At 28.2% G+C, this 19,032-nt stretch overlaps 1 protein-coding gene across 1 annotated transcript; it reads left to right on the top strand.

Moving 5' to 3' along the window:
• Positions 1-2,391: 2,391 nt before the first annotated feature.
• Prp8 (pre-mRNA processing factor 8) lies at positions 2,392-18,334 on the top strand. Its single transcript, XM_015508738.2, has 41 exons — positions 2,392-2,576; positions 2,700-2,934; positions 3,019-3,187; positions 3,566-3,730; positions 3,795-4,010; positions 4,124-4,336; positions 4,396-4,530; positions 5,559-5,664; positions 8,235-8,382; positions 8,460-8,622; positions 8,694-8,911; positions 8,976-9,202; positions 9,287-9,496; positions 9,567-9,683; positions 9,744-9,950; positions 10,020-10,183; positions 10,298-10,424; positions 11,802-11,994; positions 12,088-12,275; positions 12,347-12,585; positions 12,874-13,020; positions 13,079-13,229; positions 13,296-13,472; positions 13,537-13,773; positions 13,840-14,030; positions 14,096-14,231; positions 14,342-14,511; positions 14,605-14,881; positions 14,956-15,116; positions 15,184-15,375; positions 15,483-15,677; positions 15,827-15,998; positions 16,075-16,188; positions 16,245-16,418; positions 16,481-16,674; positions 16,757-16,972; positions 17,039-17,204; positions 17,287-17,493; positions 17,554-17,678; positions 17,739-17,893; positions 18,031-18,334. Exons 2-41 carry the CDS (start codon positions 2,703-2,705, stop codon positions 18,183-18,185), a joined length of 7,149 nt encoding a protein of 2,382 aa, XP_015364224.2. The 5' UTR covers positions 2,392-2,576; positions 2,700-2,702; the 3' UTR covers positions 18,186-18,334.
• The last annotated feature ends 698 nt before the right edge of the window (positions 18,335-19,032 follow it).

The raw sequence follows: 19,032 nt of genomic DNA, 5'->3' as shown, positions 1-19,032 counted from the left end.
CCACATACACAGGTATGCCCAACCATTGCCTACTCTCAAGTATCATAATATACTATAAATATACATAGTTATAGTATAATATAAAATATAATATAGTCTAATATATATTACGGTATATATTACATATATTTTTTTAACAGGTTTTTGTAAATTATATTTTTCTATGATAGCGGGAAAAAATTATCAGGAATAACTCTCAAGATTAAAGTCAGTTTTCGTCTAATATCTATAGCATATAAATGAGAAAAAAGTTAACTGTGGTACAGTTATCCGTGTTAACATATATAAATATTCTTATTAGCTATAATAAAATTGTAGTTAAGAGAATGTCAACGATATTGTTTTTATTGCTTGACCCACGCGTGACATATCAAATTATACGTTCGCAATAATGATTTAAATCATAATAATTTCTAAAATTAGAGTAACCTCTCATAAAACTTAAAGTAAGATTATTATATAAAGAATCTCATAGAAATTGTATTATATTTTAATTTTAAAGCGGGCTATGGGTATTTAGTAAAAATACTCATAACTCGATTTAAAATTAAGGTTAAAATATAATAAAGAGTGTATGAAATTCCCTTTATAATAATCTTAGCTACTTTAAAATTTATAAGAATACCTGTAATGACTATTGTCTATATATAACTGTTCATTTTTTTAGATATAGAGGAGAGTAGTCTACGGTGAGATATAATGTTTATTAATGAGAAGAAGTGAAATAATTTAGTGATATGGATAACGGTTTATATTTGAAGGGTAAATTTTAAATTTTAATCTTCAACGGATAATCATATTTTCGTCGGTTTCTACTGACAAAAGCACAAAGTTCGAAATAACGATAAAAATTGTGATTTTTGATAATGTAAAGTAATTTTTTCAAATATTTTAGTTTTAGTTTGTACAATGTTAATCAATTCATAATAAAATAATTATATACTCTACAACTAGGCAAGTTATCCATATTTAAATAAATATATGTATATGATAAATCACTATGTTAATGTTAAAGCTAAATATGTTATGAGATGTAAAAAAACCACATGGGTTTCAATGAGACAACATTTTTGGTGTACAAAGGGATGGATATCTAATTGCGATTAACTGAGGTACGTTACGGTGTTTCTGGTGCTTGGTTTAGGTTACGAATTCCAACTTCATGGTTACGAAATACGAATGGTAACTAATCGGTTACTAAATAATGGAACCAATTTAAAATACAAAAGCTTAGGTTGTGGTGCTGGTGTAACGTACCTGATTAACTGCTAGTTATTTCGTACAGCAATTATATTTAGCATTATTACTATTTACAACCTTATTCAATTAGTACAGTTCGATAGTATAAGCACTCCTATCATTATTCATTAATGAGATACAATAATATGAATTTTGTCTCCTTATATGAATTAAGTCTCACTATTGACAAAAGACTAACTTGGGCTAATTACATCAAAGTTACAAGAACTTCGCTTAATCTCGGGCTTCACAAATCCGGTCCAAAACCTCTCTTACTAAAAAAACAGTAATATATAAACAAATATTAGGTACGTCCGGTAATGACATACGGAATTCAACTGTGAGGTACCTCGAAAAACTCAAATCTAATCAAATTTCAAGCATTCCAATCAATATCTCTCCGACGTCTCCGTATCTTTTCTAATGCTCCCTGGTATGTCAGCAACCGCACACTACATCAAGACTTCAACATGCCATCGATATCCTCACTTACCTCTCATCATTATAATAAATTTCATGAAAACACCTTTACCCATCCAAACCAGAGAACAAAAACCATAGAAAAAAAACCAAAAGATAAATAACTATGAACATAAAAACCAAAATTTTATACTTTGCTATATCACGTAATATTTCATTAGATATAAGTTTTAACTATTTAGTTAACTGATCCAGCTACCCTGGTGTTTATCTGCTGAATATTCTAGAAACCGTATTTGTAAATTTTGAATAATCAAAAAAAAATGTATTTTATATATTTAAAAATATAAAAAAATTAGCTCAACTTTGTTATACTATGTTTTGTGAGTAGGATTTCAAATTAAAATCATATATAGTTATTTTTTATATCGTTGTACACTTATATTTCCGTATGGGCTGTATGGCTATAATATATGTACTAGTATATAATATGTCGACTGTCGACTGTAAAAATATAACAATAATTATAGTATAAATATTTTGTTTGGTATAGTGTAATATGATGTTAAATACCATATAATGAAATATTGAAATTACCGCGAATTTCTTTTGTTTCTTTTGTTTATCATTTCCAAAGACTCTATAGTACACTGTATAATTACAACATCTTTGATATAGGAGATTATAAGCATGTCGGTGTGATTACATGATGCATTTTATGCGTTTACCGACGTTCCGTTGTCCATTCCGTTGATCCGTTCTGTTTGTGTAAAGGTAAACTGTAAACTCGCATTATATTACTTTTTGTAATTCAACATTAATTTAGTATAATTGCATTATTTATACACAAATTCACAATCTATCATCTAATGTAAGATGTAATAATTTGTATCATTTGCGTCAACTCAACTTAAGAAGTAAGTCAATTTCTTTAATGTTTGTATAATTATACTATATACACTATAAATAATGAACAAATATTATATTAATTAAGCCATATTTTATACAACAAATATAATACATATTTTCAATTTTAAAAGGTTATGTCTATTCCACCTTTCATGTTGGGTGGAAACCCATGGGCTCAGATCATACAACAACAGCAACAAATTGCTGCCGTGCAAGCACAAGCTCAAGCCCAGGCTGCCCATGCACAGGCAGCAGCTGTACATGCTCATATGCATGTTGCTCAGCAAATGGTCATGCATCAGATGTCATCAGCTCCACCTCACAGAATACCTGAACCACTTAGTGATGAAAAGTTACAAGAAAAATGTAATTTTAATAAATTGTTTGTTATATTCAATTTAATAGTCCTGGTCAAACTATTATTAATTGTTAAATGTTTTAATGATATAGCACAAAAATGGCAACAAATTCAATCTAAAAGATTTGCGCCTAAACGTAAATTTGGTTTTGTCGATGCACAAAAAGAAGACATGCCCCCAGAACACATACGTAAAATAATCAGGGATCATGGTGACATGAGCAGTCGAAAATATCGTCATGATAAAAGAGTCTATTTAGGGTATGTACAACCAAGAAAGTAATGGCTTAAATCTTATATATTTCAAAAACAGTTTTTAAAAATTTATATTTATTTATTTTTTGATCATAATTTGATATTGATTCTACAATTTCTATAACTCCAAAAATATAATTTTAAATTCCCTTCATTTACTTCTCTTTTACCCTTCATACACATACAAAAAAAAAATAACATAATCACTTAAACTTTTACATGTTTTAAAAGATTCCGAATTTGTGAAGTGTGTAAGAAATAAAATTTTTTCATGCGAATAATTTTCTTTTTGTGATTAATTTTTATTGAGCATGAGTCATAATTTTTAAATTATAAGGAAAAATGAATATTAATATATGTATTAACATTTATATTTTAATTTAGAGCCCTGAAATATATGCCACATGCCGTTTTAAAATTATTGGAAAATATGCCCATGCCATGGGAACAGATTCGCGATGTCAAAGTTTTGTATCATATAACTGGTGCCATTACCTTTGTTAATGAAATTCCATGGGTTATTGAACCAGTTTATATTGCTCAATGGGGGTAAGCCAGTTTATTTTTTATGCTGTTTTAGTTAAATAAGTGTATTACGTTTTTATCATTAAAGAACTATGTGGATAATGATGAGAAGAGAAAAACGTGACAGGCGTCATTTTAAACGTATGCGTTTTCCTCCATTTGATGACGAAGAGCCACCCTTAGATTATGCTGACAATGTACTAGATGTTGAGCCTTTGGAAGCTATTCAAATTGACTTAGATACAGAAGAAGATGCTGCTGTAGCAAAATGGTTTTATGATCATAAACCACTTGTTAACACAAGGTATTTAAAAAATATTTCTAATTTATCCAATCATATGTTACCTAATCTAATCATTCATTCTTTCTTTGCAGCTAATATTAACAATTAATGAGTTGATTTTATAATTTTTTTAGGCATGTAAACGGATCTACATATCGTAAATGGAATTTAACTCTACCACAAATGGCTACATTATATAGATTAGCTAATCAACTTTTAACTGATCTTGTTGATGATAATTACTTTTATTTATTCGACCCAAAATCATTCTTTACTGCTAAAGCATTAAACATGGCTATTCCTGGAGGACCGAAATTTGAACCACTTATTAAGGATTCAAATCCATCGTAAGTTGTTAACTTTTATGTGTATTTAAATTTGTTTTAAAAATTAATTAATTTTTTAGTTTTGTCCGCGATGAAGATTGGAATGAATTTAACGACATCAATAAAATTATTATAAGACAACCTGTAAGAACTGAATATAGAATTGCATTTCCATATTTATACAATAATCTTCCGCATTATGTTCATTTATCTTGGTGAGTAACTATTTATATGTATGTTATAATACAATTTAATGCTTAACATTTTTTAAATTCACACACAAGTTTTGAAAATTTCATAAAAATATTTGTTGTTTTTACTAATGTGTGTAATATTAATTTCCATAATCGTTGTAGCAAACTAGATAAAAGGTAATCTAATTTAGCGCTGATAGTTATGAACAATTTATTTAATAGTTAAAAGAACTCCTATGTTTTACTTATATTAATATAGGACTTTCCATGTCGACATCTTTGGTCACTGTGTTAATAATAAGTTCATTATACGCAAAGTTTATCCTTTTTATAATTAATAGGTATCTCTAAAACTGTATGTTTAGGTTTTATTATATTTGTTGATACAAAAAAAAAAAAAAAATGTAGCTTGTAGTAAATTAGATAATATTTACATTATCTAAATGTGGGGTTGTCCTAAATAATGTAAATCTTTTTTTTAATAAATGAAATCTTTAAAAGCCGTGATGAATTGCGTAGGGGCTCTGATATTGGATGCAGAATGATGCCCAACTATTGTATTTTTAATAGATAATGTCCGTGATGTGTCTATTTTGAAACCAATAAGAAAATGCGCCCAACTGAGCATATTTTGTTGTGATGATTAGCACAGGGGTCTGATATATTCTATACTAATGAATATAGACAGATGACATTTATTTTTAACGTGGTCAGTGATCTGTTATTATAAATGTTGTTTGGACAAAACTATATCTGAACAAAGTTGACTTAATGGATCATTTTTAAGTATTATATTTATTTAAGTAAATTAGGATTATATTAAATTTATCAAAAGATTTTAGAGATTTTTATTAAATATAAATATCTTTGAGTACCAAAACAATGCTTTAGCCATTATAAGCAAAATTTTGTCATCATATTTGATTATAGTCAAATTTTAGCTCTTCAAATGGTAAATTAATCATATTTTATTAAATGTTCTTTTAAAGAATTATGGTGTGTTATATGTGTTCTTATAAAATGATTAAGAATATTGTATTAAATTTCAGGTATCATGCTCCAAATGTTGTGTACATTAAAACTGAAGATCCAGACTTGCCAGCATTTTATTTTGACCCCTTAATAAATCCGATATCTCACAGACATTCTGTCAAGGTATTTATTAAATATTTTATTTCTGTAGTAATTATATTTTGCTATCCATTAATGTTGCATTTTATTGTTTTAAATATAAGTTTGAAAATAGGTAGTTTTATTCAATAAAATAATAAAATAAAATAATTATATAGACATAGTATCTACTTACTGTTTGTGAAGTACTAGATTTTCTATTACATAATTAAGAATAATTAACTTTTTATTTGATGTATTCAGGTTATGACATGAAAATTCTTCTAACTTAACTAATGAAGTTACTCGTTCTATTCAATATTAATTTTAATTTTAGATTCTGAGCGGAGCGATGAATGTATTTTTTTTTTTGTGTCTGTCATCACGTTTTGGTGCAGTAAAAATGCTTCGATTTTTGACTTCAGTACCTCGTTTGATCAGAAAGTGAATCTAGTTGGTACTTTGGGGGATCTAAAGTGAAAAATTCTTAATAATTTTCTAAATAATCGAGAAAAACAAACTAAAAATTAAGGGAAAAACGGGAAATTTTACGCACACTCATTATTCAACAAAATCGATTTTGGTTTTTGATGTAACTTTAAAACAAATGACCATAGATACATGAAATTTTCACCGAATGTTTATATAAGTATATTCTATCCACCATGCAATTTTCAAAAAATTTCAACTTAAGTTGAACTATTCATAGGCATTTGAAATTTTCGATCATTATTTGTTTTTTTTTAATTAATATTGATAAAAATTTATTTGTTCGGCAGAAAAGCTTGAAAATTTAATACAAGGCTCTTAACATATTGTTACAATAGCAGTTGAAAAATAAAATAAATTCATAGGCACGATTTTTTTTTATAAGCATTTAAAGTTCAAATTTTGACTAAATACGTAAAAATTACGACAATGTTCAAATTATCTTTGATAGAAATTCATAAAAGTTTTTCTTTTTAATTCTAAGATTTGAAAATTTAATACAAGTCTCCTAACATAATTTTACAATAGCAGTTGCAAAATAAAAGAAATAGTTAATCACAATTTTTTTTTTAAGCATTCAAAGTTTGAGTATTGACAACATATTATGTAAAAATCTATAATATGTTCTAAACAGATAAACCGTCTTTGCTCAGAATCGTTTTTCGTATACAATGATATAATATCATTGGATTCAAATTTAATTCCATCCATTACAGTAACCCACTTGTAACCTATTGTACAGCAGAGCGACATCCACGACTTACCCGCCTTTTTTAATATTTTATTCATAGGCGCTTGTGCTACAATCACAGTGTTACATTTTTCATTTTTATTTTTAGTTAGCGAAATGAAAAAAAAAAAAATGAAATAACTTCATAAATTTGGGTTTAAGATTTTAGTTAATCTTTAAAAATTGTTGAAATCATTTTTTTTTTTTGGTATAGAAAGTTGTACCTGTCATTAAAAACATTTAAAATTATGTATGTATATATATATGTTACGGGCAAAGTAGGAAATCCGGGCATTGTTATACAATGCCCGAACATTTTTTAAAAAATGTTTAGTTGTAAAACCTATACTTTTATCAGAATTGAACTCTCGCTGTCAAGTGGATTTAATAGACATGCAAGCTCAGCCTGATGGCGATTACAAGTTCATAATGGTCTATCAAGATCACCTTACGAAGTTTGTAATTCTTAGACTGTTAACCCATAAACTGGCTGAAGAAGTAGCCTACGTGTTAATTGATATTTTTACAACATTTGGAGCCCCGGCAATTTTACAAAGTGATAATGAAAGGGAATTCGCCAATAAAGTTATTATTGAGTTGTGTAGTATGTGGGAAGAACTTAAGATTGTCCACGGAAAGCCTAGACACTCACAAAGTCAAGGGTCTGTTGAAACGGCCAACCAAGATATTCAAAATATTCTCACAATATGGTTAGCCGATAATAATTCAAGAAAGTGAAGCGAAGGTCTTAAATTTGTTCAATAATTGGAACAAACGAGGGCAGACTACATCAACTCTACAGTCGGAACCAATTCACAATATGTAAAGAAGTGTTCATCCAGGCTGATGATGTACCACCAAAACAAATTTCATTAAGAGAAGTGGCAAGAAAATCTTCTATTTTAGGTGGCCAAGGGTACGATAGGTGTAGGTACTTGCAATACATTGTGTAAGACCAACCGGTGTAAATGTAAAAGATCTGGTCGTCTTTGCAACTCAAAGTGTCATAATAGTGGTGTATGTGGTAATAAATAAAGCAAATACATTATAATTGTAATTTAATAATAAATTAATTAAATATTAAAGCTGTGCAACTTATTTATTTTTAATAATATTTTTAATATCTTTATTTTTAATTTTTTATATAATATTCAATATTTAATCTACTGTGCCCAAATCTAATTGGTAAATTACATTTTATATTTAATGCACAATAAATTAAATATATATATAAAAAAATAGTATAATATTGATTAGAACAAGTTATTTTATTCATTAGATCTTACAAGCATTTTTATTTTGTAATTATTGTTGATTTGTTAAGCTGAAATAATCAAAAATCATATTTGTCATATTAAATACCATATTGTAACAAACAGTATCATGTTGTTTGTAGGTTAATGAACCCGTTTTTGACGATGATGAAGAATTTGAACTACCGTTAGAAGTTCAACCATTTTTGCAAGAAACTCCTGTTTACACTGACAACACAGCAAATGGAATCGCATTACTTTGGGCTCCTAGACCTTTTAATATGCGTTCTGGTCAGAATATTTTCTTTATTGACACTAATTATTTTAAACATAATTAAATATAATATTTATATATATTTTGACTGTAGGTCGTTGTAGAAGAGCTATTGATGTACCTTTAGTAAAGAGTTGGTACAGAGAACATTGTCCACCTGGTCAACCTGTTAAAGTTCGTGTTAGTTATCAAAAACTTTTGAAATATTATGTTTTAAATGCTTTGAAACATCGACCTCCTAAACCACAGAAAAAAAGGTTTGTATCACAACATTTACAATTTTTTTATTCAGTTTCTCTGTAATACTCAACCCATCAATTATTTTTAGATATTTATTCCGATCATTTAAATTCACTAAGTTTTTCCAAACTACAACATTAGATTGGGTAGAAGCTGGTTTACAAGTATGCAGGCAAGGATATAATATGTTGAACCTTTTAATTCATCGTAAAAATCTTAATTACTTGCATCTGGATTATAATTTTAATCTTAAACCTGTGAAAACACTTACAACTAAAGAAAGAAAAAAATCTCGTTTTGGAAATGGTATATTTTCATAAAATTTTTTATATTTTTATATATAATTAAATGTTTTCATTTATTTTGTTAGCTTTTCATTTGTGTCGAGAGATTCTTCGTTTGACAAAACTGATAATAGATTCACATGTACAATATAGATTAAATAATATTGATGCATTTCAATTAGCTGATGGATTACAATATGTATTTGCACATGTTGGACAACTGACTGGCATGTATCGTTATAAGTACAAACTCATGAGACAAATACGGATGTGCAAAGACTTAAAACATCTTATTTACTATCGGTTTAATACTGTAAGTTGTTGTATAGGTTACAACTAAACTATTTTGTGTAAAAGTATTACATTTATAATTCAATTAAACAATGTTATATTTTAGGGACCGGTTGGTAAAGGTCCAGGTTGTGGATTTTGGGCACCAGGTTGGCGTGTATGGTTGTTTTTTATGCGAGGTATAACACCATTATTAGAAAGGTGGTTAGGTAATTTACTGTCTCGTCAATTTGAAGGAAGACATTCAAAAGGAGTTGCTAAAACTGTTACTAAACAACGTGTTGAGAGTCATTTTGATTTAGAACTTCGCGCTTCTGTAATTATTTTATTACTATATATTTTATTTTTTTAAATAATGTATTGTAAATTATATTTTATCTATTTAGGTCATGCATGATATTGTAGATATGATGCCAGAAGGTATTAAACAAAATAAAGCTAGGACAATTTTGCAGCATTTATCTGAAGCATGGAGATGTTGGAAAGCTAATATTCCGTGGAAGGTAAAATAATCTACAAGAATGAACTTCATTTTTATACTTCTAATGTATATTTTTTTACAGGTCCCAGGATTACCAACTCCAATTGAGAATATGATTCTTCGATATGTAAAAATGAAAGCTGATTGGTGGACAAATACAGCTCATTATAATAGAGAACGTATTCGTAGAGGAGCCACTGTTGATAAGACTGTTTGTAAAAAGAATTTAGGTCGTTTAACTAGATTATACTTAAAAGCTGAACAAGAACGTCAGCACAATTATCTTAAAGTATGATATCTTGATTTTCCTTTTTTTCTTCGTAAGTTTATATTTAATATATATTATTATATGTTTTAGGATGGACCTTACATTTCCCCCGAAGAAGCTGTTGCTATTTACACAACAACTGTTCATTGGTTAGAATCTCGACGATTTGCTCCAATACCATTTCCTCCTCTTTCATATAAACACGATACAAAATTATTAATTTTAGCTCTTGAACGTTTAAAAGAGGCTTATAGGTAATAACAAATTTACATAGCTATAATACATTTACAGAATAAAATAATTTGAATATTTTAATATTGATGACCCATAGTACAATTGTTATTCTACATTATAAAATATTTTTATAGTGTAAAGTCACGTTTGAATCAAAGCCAAAGAGAAGAATTAGGATTAATTGAACAAGCTTATGATAATCCTCATGAAGCACTTTCAAGAATAAAACGTCATTTGTTGACTCAAAGAACATTTAAAGAAGTTAGTAATGACATTAAAATGTTATAAAGTAACTCAGTTTATTTTCTATTTTAAGAGTATGGATTGAAATTTAAGTAAAATTAATAATTATTATTGAATTTATATAGTTCCATGACTATTACATCCTTAAAGAATGTTAAAGACCTTAGTATCATAGCTATTTTAAAATATGTAATCTTGTAAAATATGTTTCTGTCAAGAAATATTAACTGATCAAAAAAAGTGTAGCGCCTTCGTAAACATTTAGAATAATTTAAGTCTTCAATAAGTTACCTTTATAGATAAAGTAAAAATCAATTTTGGAACTTAAATAAAAAATCATTTAATACATTGAATCAAGAGGAAGTTATGCCTGCATGTGTTTTCTTCGTCTTACTAATGTACAAAAAATAAAAAACTTAAATTATACAAAAAAGTTATCATTTCAAATCCATTATTCAAGTGTTTTTCAAACTTCAATATATTGAAAAAATTAAAATAATATTTTATAGCCAATGTTCTTATTATGTGGTGAAAATTTCGTTTATCAGCTAGAACTATCCCTCTCAGTTATTTCTTGCACAAACAATATTTTTTATGTCTTATTTTTGAAAGACAAAGACAATACATGCGGTAGTAGTATCTTCTTAATTAATATTTTTTCAATAGCTATATGAATTAATATAACTAAAATATTTAAACTAAACCTTAAATAATAGAATGGTAGTATTAAATAAGCTGTGATGAATTGCGTAGGGGCTCTGATATTGGATGCAGAATGATGCCCAACTATTGTATTTTTAATAGATAATGTCCGTGATGTGTCTATTTTGAAACCAATAGGAAAATGCGCCCAACTGAGCATATTTTGTTGTGATGATTAGCACAGGGGTCTGATATATTCTGTACTAATGAATATAGACAGATGACATTTATTTTTAACGTGGTCAGTGATCTGTTATTATAAATGTTGTTTGGACAAAACTATATCTGAACAAATACATAAAATAATATTTTAATCTACTTTTATTTTAGATTATTAGATTAACATAAACAGAATTTATATCAATAGTAAATTTTATTGTTTTTGTTATAAATATATAAGAACTGCTAAACAACATGCTGCAGTCAGACAAAAATGTATTCTTTTGCACATCCCTACATGCTAATATGCCATATTGAAATCTGCATCAATGACTGACTGGGTATCCTGTTTCTATGTGTAACATCTGTGTTTTCTCTCACTGGATAGAATAGTCTTAAATTGGATAAAAATTGTTGTTACTTATTTTATTTTTTACATATTTTGTATGTGTATCTGTATAATACATAAATAACATTTATGTGTTGTTTGCCAAAAATATAATACTAATAAAATTTATTAACTCAATTTTTCAGGTTGGAATAGAGTTTATGGATTTATATTCTCACCTAGTACCTGTATATGATGTTGAACCATTAGAAAAAATAACTGATGCCTATTTAGATCAATATTTATGGTATGAAGCTGATAAACGACGTTTGTTCCCTCCATGGATTAAACCTTCTGACACTGAACCTCCACCATTACTTGTATATAAATGGTGTCAAGGTAAATAATACGCTACTTTTTGTATTTATTGTTCTACTTCTTTTTCTTTATTTTCTTTTTATTTCGATAGTTATATCAATTGTTTTAATTTAGGCGTAAATAATTTACAAGATGTATGGGATGTAAGTGAAGGTGAATGCAATGTATTACTTGAATCCAAATTCGAAAAAATCTATGAAAAGATTGATTTAACATTACTTAATAGATTGTTGAGATTAATTGTGGATCATAATATTGCTGATTATATGACTGCCAAAAGCAATGTTATAATTAATTATAAGGTTTGTTGTTTGATTTAAGATTAAAAGTATGATATGTTTTTACAAGTTTTGATATATGTACAAAATTGCAGGATATGAACCATACTAATAGTTATGGTATAGTTCGAGGTTTACAATTTTCATCATTTATTGTTCAGTACTATGGATTGGTTTTGGATTTGTTAGTTTTGGGATTACAAAGAGCCTCAGAAATGGCAGGACCCCCTCAAATGCCGAATGATTTCTTAACTTTCCAAGATGTTGTTACTGAAATAGCTCATCCAGTTCGTCTTTATTGTCGATATATTGATAGAGTACACATATTTTTAAGGTATTTATTTATAATTAATGTAGCTATGTGATGTATGATAACTGTTTCTAGATACATATAATTGAGTTTTTTAGTTAAAGTTTTAAAATATATAAAGTTGATATTTTTAATATACTAAAGGTTAAAAATAAACCATGATAACAATAAAAACAATCTATTTCCCTAGAAAAATATTGGTTTTTAATGATTTAAAATAATGTCAAAAAATATTTTTTTTTTAATAATAAGTATCTTATGTTAGTTTTTAAAGTTTTAACCAAAAATAATGTTTGAACTTCTTTTTGATAGATTCACTGCTGAAGAAGCAAAAGATCTTATTCAACGGTATTTGACAGAACATCCAGATCCAAACAATGAAAACATTGTTGGTTATAATAATAAAAAGTGTTGGCCTCGTGATGCTAGAATGCGTTTAATGAAACATGATGTCAATTTGTAAGTTATTTCAAAAAGGTTATAAGTTAATTTTTCCTAAACGTTTTAAATTTAACAGAGGGAGAGCTGTATTCTGGGACATTAAAAATAGATTACCCCGTTCTACAACTACTATTCAGTGGGAAAATAGTTTTGTGAGCGTTTATTCCAAAGATAATCCTAATTTGTTATTTAATATGAGTGGTTTTGAATGCCGAATTTTGCCAAAAGTAAGATGATTAATATACTAAATTGAAAATAATTATGAACTTCAATTTAACTTAAATAAATTTTAGTGTCGAACAATTCACGATGAACTTACTCATAGAGATGGCATATGGAACTTACAAAATGAGATCACTAAGGAAAGAACAGCTCAATCATTTTTAAGAGTTGATGATGAATCCTTGCAAAGATTCCATAATCGTGTTCGTCAAATTTTAATGGCTAGTGGATCAACAACATTTACTAAGGTTGAATTAAATTTTTATCATTAATTTATTTAAACATGCTATTATAATCGAGTTTTAATTATAGATTGTTAACAAATGGAATACAGCTTTGATAGGTCTTATGACTTATTTCCGAGAGGCAGTAGTAAATACTCAAGAACTTTTGGATCTATTAGTGAAATGTGAAAATAAAATTCAAACTCGTATTAAAATTGGTCTTAATTCTAAAATGCCCTCAAGATTCCCTCCTGTTGTTTTTTATACACCTAAAGAACTTGGTGGTTTAGGAATGTTATCTATGGGTCATGTTCTTATTCCTCAGGTAAATATTAATATAATTTTAATTTAAAAAATATTTTATATGGATTGTAATCAATTTTATTTCTAGTCTGATTTAAGATGGTCAAAACAAACAGATGTTGGCATTACTCATTTCCGTTCAGGTATGAGTCATGATGAAGATCAGTTAATTCCAAATTTATATCGTTACATTCAACCATGGGAATCAGAATTTATCGATTCCCAACGAGTGTGGGCTGAATATGCTTTAAAAAGACAAGAAGCAAATGCACAAAACAGGTTAAACTGAATGTATACATATGAATTGGTTTTAAATTTGATATATTTTTGTTTTGTAATTCTAGACGTTTAACCCTGGAAGATTTAGAAGACAGTTGGGACCGTGGAATACCAAGAATAAATACTCTGTTCCAAAAAGATAGACATACATTAGCTTATGATAAAGGCTGGAGAATTAGAACAGAATTCAAACAATATCAGGTAAAATATTGATAAAAAATTACAAATCGTGAAAGTAGTATATGTATAAGTAGTAATAAGTGTATTAAATTATTAGTATTAATATATAATTTATTATTATTTCAATTCAGGTTCTGAAACAGAATCCCTTCTGGTGGACTCATCAACGACACGATGGTAAATTATGGAATTTGAACAATTACCGAACTGATATGATTCAAGCATTAGGAGGTGTTGAGGGTATATTGGAACATACTTTATTCAAAGGAACTTATTTCCCCACTTGGGAAGGTCTATTTTGGTAAAAAAAAAAAAATATATATATATATTTTGTTATATTTCTCAATATCAGTTTCGTTATGTTGTATTGTATTTATTCGATATTTATACTCAGGGAGAAGGCATCTGGGTTTGAAGAATCGATGAAGTATAAAAAATTGACAAATGCTCAACGTTCTGGTTTGAATCAAATACCTAATCGTCGTTTTACATTATGGTGGTCACCAACTATTAACCGAGCTAATGTTTATGTTGGTTTCCAAGTTCAGCTTGATTTGACTGGAATATTTATGCATGGTAAAATTCCTACTCTCAAAATTTCCCTGATTCAAATTTTCAGGGCCCATTTGTGGCAAAAAGTCCATGAATCTATTGTTATGGATCTTTGTCAAGTTAGTATATTTTTGTACTAAACCACTTATAAAATTGTGTTTCTCTTAATAATTTATATTTGTATTATATGTAGGTTTTTGATCAAGAACTTGATGCATTAGAAATTGAAACTGTTCAAAAAGAAACTATTCATCCCCGAAAATCATACAAAATGAATTCATCTTGTGCCGATATCTTACTTTTTGCTGCTTATAAATGGAATGTTTCAAGACCGTCACTTCTGGCCGACTCAAAGTAATAAAATGATAATAATAATAAAAAAAACTATTTCAATCAATTTTGTGTAAACAATTTACTTTAGGGATACAATGGATAACACAACTACACAAAAATATTGGTTAGATGTTCAACTTAGATGGGGTGACTATGACTCGCATGATGTTGAACGTTATGCGAGAGCCAAATTTCTGGATTATACTACTGATAACATGTCTATTTATCCATCACCTACTGGTGTACTCATTGCAATTGATTTGGCATACAACTTACACAGGTAATTATGTGTGATATTTTACAAATAGTTTTTTATCCACTCAATAATATTAAACTATTTAAAAAAAAAATTGAATATGTAATTTTTTATACACTTAATTGTTTTAGTGCTTATGGAAATTGGTTCCCTGGTTGTAAGCCTTTAATTCAACAAGCTATGGCTAAAATTATGAAAGCAAATCCAGCTTTATATGTTTTGAGAGAACGTATTCGAAAAGCTTTACAATTGTATTCTTCTGAACCTACTGAACCATACTTATCAAGTCAGAATTATGGTGAATTGTTTTCTAATCAAATTATTTGGTAATTATATTATTAAATATTTATTAAAAATTGTAATGTATGAATATCATGTTTATGTTCATCATCAACAACAAGAATTAATATTTCTTTGAATATTTTTTAAATTATTTTATTTTATCTATCATCATATGTGTGTTGTTTGATTTAAGGTTTGTGGATGATACAAATGTCTACAGAGTAACAATTCATAAAACTTTTGAAGGAAATTTGACAACTAAACCCATTAATGGAGCCATTTTTATATTTAACCCACGTACTGGACAACTATTTTTGAAAATAATTCATACCTCAGTATGGGCTGGTCAGAAACGTTTAGGACAAGTAATTATTTTTTTTGTTGAAATATATTATTATTTCATATTTATTTAATCTGCTAATCAAAACTTTGATTCTTTAGTTAGCTAAATGGAAAACAGCTGAAGAAGTGGCTGCTTTGATTCGTTCATTGCCTGTTGAAGAACAGCCTAAACAAATTATTGTTACACGTAAAGGAATGTTGGATCCTCTTGAGGTAACTTTTTTTTGGTTAATATAACTCACGTCTTCAAAAATTTTTTTTTATTTTAGGTGCATCTTTTGGATTTCCCTAACATTGTAATCAAAGGATCAGAGTTACAACTTCCATTTCAAGCATGTTTGAAAGTGGAGAAGTTTGGTGACCTTATACTGAAAGCTACTGAACCTCAAATGGTTCTTTTCAATTTGTATGATGATTGGTTAAAAACAATCTCTTCTTACACGGTAAAAATTAAATATCTGATATATTTTATATTAAATTTATATAAAAATTTAATTTTTTATAGGCATTTTCTCGTTTAATATTGATATTAAGAGCTTTACATGTCAACACTGAACGTACCAAAGTTATATTAAAACCAGACAAAACAACTATAACTGAGCCACATCACATTTGGCCTACCCTCAGTGATGATGAATGGATTAAGGTTGAAGTACAACTAAAGGATTTGATTTTAGCTGACTATGGAAAAAAAAATAAGTATGTATTTATATATTTTATGACACTATTAGAAAATGTTGTAGATTAGCTAATTTAACTATTGTTTGTTTTATTTTTAAAGCGTGAATGTTGCATCTTTAACACAATCAGAAATCCGTGATATTATTTTGGGAATGGAGATTAGTGCTCCATCAGCACAAAGACAGCAAATTGCTGAGATTGAGAAACAAACTAAAGAGCAGTCACAATTAACAGCAACCACAACTAGAACAGTGAACAAACATGGAGATGATATTATTACTTCTACTACTTCTAATTATGAAACTCAAACTTTCAGGTATAGTGATATAGTTTATATATGATTTTTAATTTTTTAATTACGAATTGGTGATATTATGTTTAGCTCCAAGACTGAATGGAGAGTTCGTGCGATATCTGCAACAAATCTTCATTTACGTACCAATCATATATATGTATCGTCTGATGATATTAAAGAAACTGGTTACACATATATATTACCTAAGAACATACTCAAAAAGTTTGTCACCATTTCTGATCTCCGTGCCCAAGTATATTGAATTACTTAAGATAATACTGCACTCTCACTTACAGTATTTAACATCTTTATTTAATATTTCTTCACTATCTTAGATTTGTGCATACTTATATGGTGTGAGTCCTCCTGATAATCCTCAAGTGAAAGAAATCCGTTGCCTAGTAATGCCGCCCCAATGGGGAACACATCAAACTATACATGTACCATCACAATTACCCAATAACCATCACTATCTCAATGACATGGAACCACTTGGTTGGATACATACACAGCCTAATGAATTACCTCAATTATCACCACAAGTAAATTCATATCTTAAAAATATTTTTAACAGATTAATAATTACATAATTTATATTTTAGGATATAAGCACTCATGCCAAAATTATGTCTGATAACTCTGCATGGGATGGAGAAAAAACTGTTATAATAACTTGCAGTTTTACACCTGGCTCATGCTCATTGACAGCCTATAAATTGACTCCAAGGTAAAGATAATTATCTAATCCCCTAAACTTTTCTAACTTTGAAATTTATTTGAAATTTAGCGGTTTTGAATGGGGACGACAAAACACTGACAAAGGTAACAATCCTAAAGGCTACTTGCCTAGCCATTACGAAAAAGTGCAAATGCTGTTGTCAGACAGATTCCTTGGTTTCTTTATGGTACCAGCTCAAGGATCATGGAACTATAACTTTATGGGTAAATATAATAAATATTACAGTTAATAAAAGCCACTAAAACCCTTATGTTGCATTAGTAAATATGCTTGTGTATCATGAGTATTCATTATTTTACAAATGTTAATCCATTAATAAATATTTTTACACAAATGTTAGGCGTAAGACATGACGCAAACATGAAGTATGAATTGCAATTAGCCAATCCAAAAGAATTTTATCATGAGATTCATAGGCCTGCCCATTTCTTGAATTTCTCATCTTTAGAAGATGGAGACGGAGTTGGTGCTGACCGTGAAGACGTTTATGCTTAATGTGTATTATAATTATTTGTTTAAGTTAGTTTCTATTTTATACTGAAAAAAATCTGAATGCATTGTATACAATTATAGATTTTACACTCGCAATAGTCAAAATTGTATTAAACAAATTATTAATAAAAATATCAAGATTTTAATATTAACTAATCATTTTTTATTGGAAATTTATTTTAAATAATTACTTAAAAAGTGTCTTATCCACAATAAAATATTATTTACATGTATGTATCAAGATTTCAATATTTTTTACTTATAGCTTTTGGTGAATAAAATTAAATCAATGTCCAAAACATTAGGCTCATAAGAATTTGATTGATATAAACTTTTCCTGCTCATCTAGTTATTTAGCATAAGCTCATAAATAATTTATTCATAGCCCACTGGCCACTGGAATAAAGGAAACATGGTTTGGAATAACAGCTTTAGTTCCTTTAGTTGAAGTACTATTCTGACATCACCGTGTCCTGTTTGGTCTATTTAAAATTAACTTGTTATTTGTCAAATAATATAAAATGATAGATATTAATTAGGTAAAACTATTTCACCAGTCAAGTATGAAAGTTGAGCAAAAATGTAGTACCTAACCACACAGTAAAATGGTTTTCATCTATTTAGTGGTAACCTAACATACTTCAGGCACAAATATAACACATCCGAACAGCAGAAAGAGGTATAATTTCTCTCTGCAGTGACATGGCAAACCATAGGGGGATGCACCATTAACCTGTAGTCTCTGGGTGCGTCAAGGAGTAGTGTATTAATAATGTGTGGTGATTAGTGTCTAGTACCAAGCGTATAATGTCATACATTAGTTATGTCCCTCTTGTCATCACACCATGCT

This window comes from Diuraphis noxia, unplaced genomic scaffold (assembly GCF_037042655.1).
Source record: "Diuraphis noxia isolate RWA-SAM2 unplaced genomic scaffold, SU_Dnox_SAM2 contig0005, whole genome shotgun sequence".
Classification (NCBI taxonomy): Eukaryota; Metazoa; Arthropoda; class Insecta; order Hemiptera; family Aphididae; genus Diuraphis; species Diuraphis noxia.
The sequence above is the reverse complement of the archived record's forward strand: the minus strand, read 5'-3'. Positions and strand labels throughout refer to the sequence as shown.

Excerpts from the sequence above, each read along its gene's own strand:
- Prp8 (XM_015508738.2), top strand. The coding sequence starts at position 2,703 with ATGTCTATTCCACCTTTCATGTTGGGTGGAAACCCATGGGCTCAGATC. Across the intron at positions 16,675-16,756 it reads GACTATGGAAAAAAAAATAA|CGTGAATGTTGCATCTTTAA; the intron begins GTATGTATTTAT and ends TTATTTTTAAAG. Across the intron at positions 16,973-17,038 it reads TATGAAACTCAAACTTTCAG|CTCCAAGACTGAATGGAGAG; the intron begins GTATAGTGATAT and ends TATTATGTTTAG.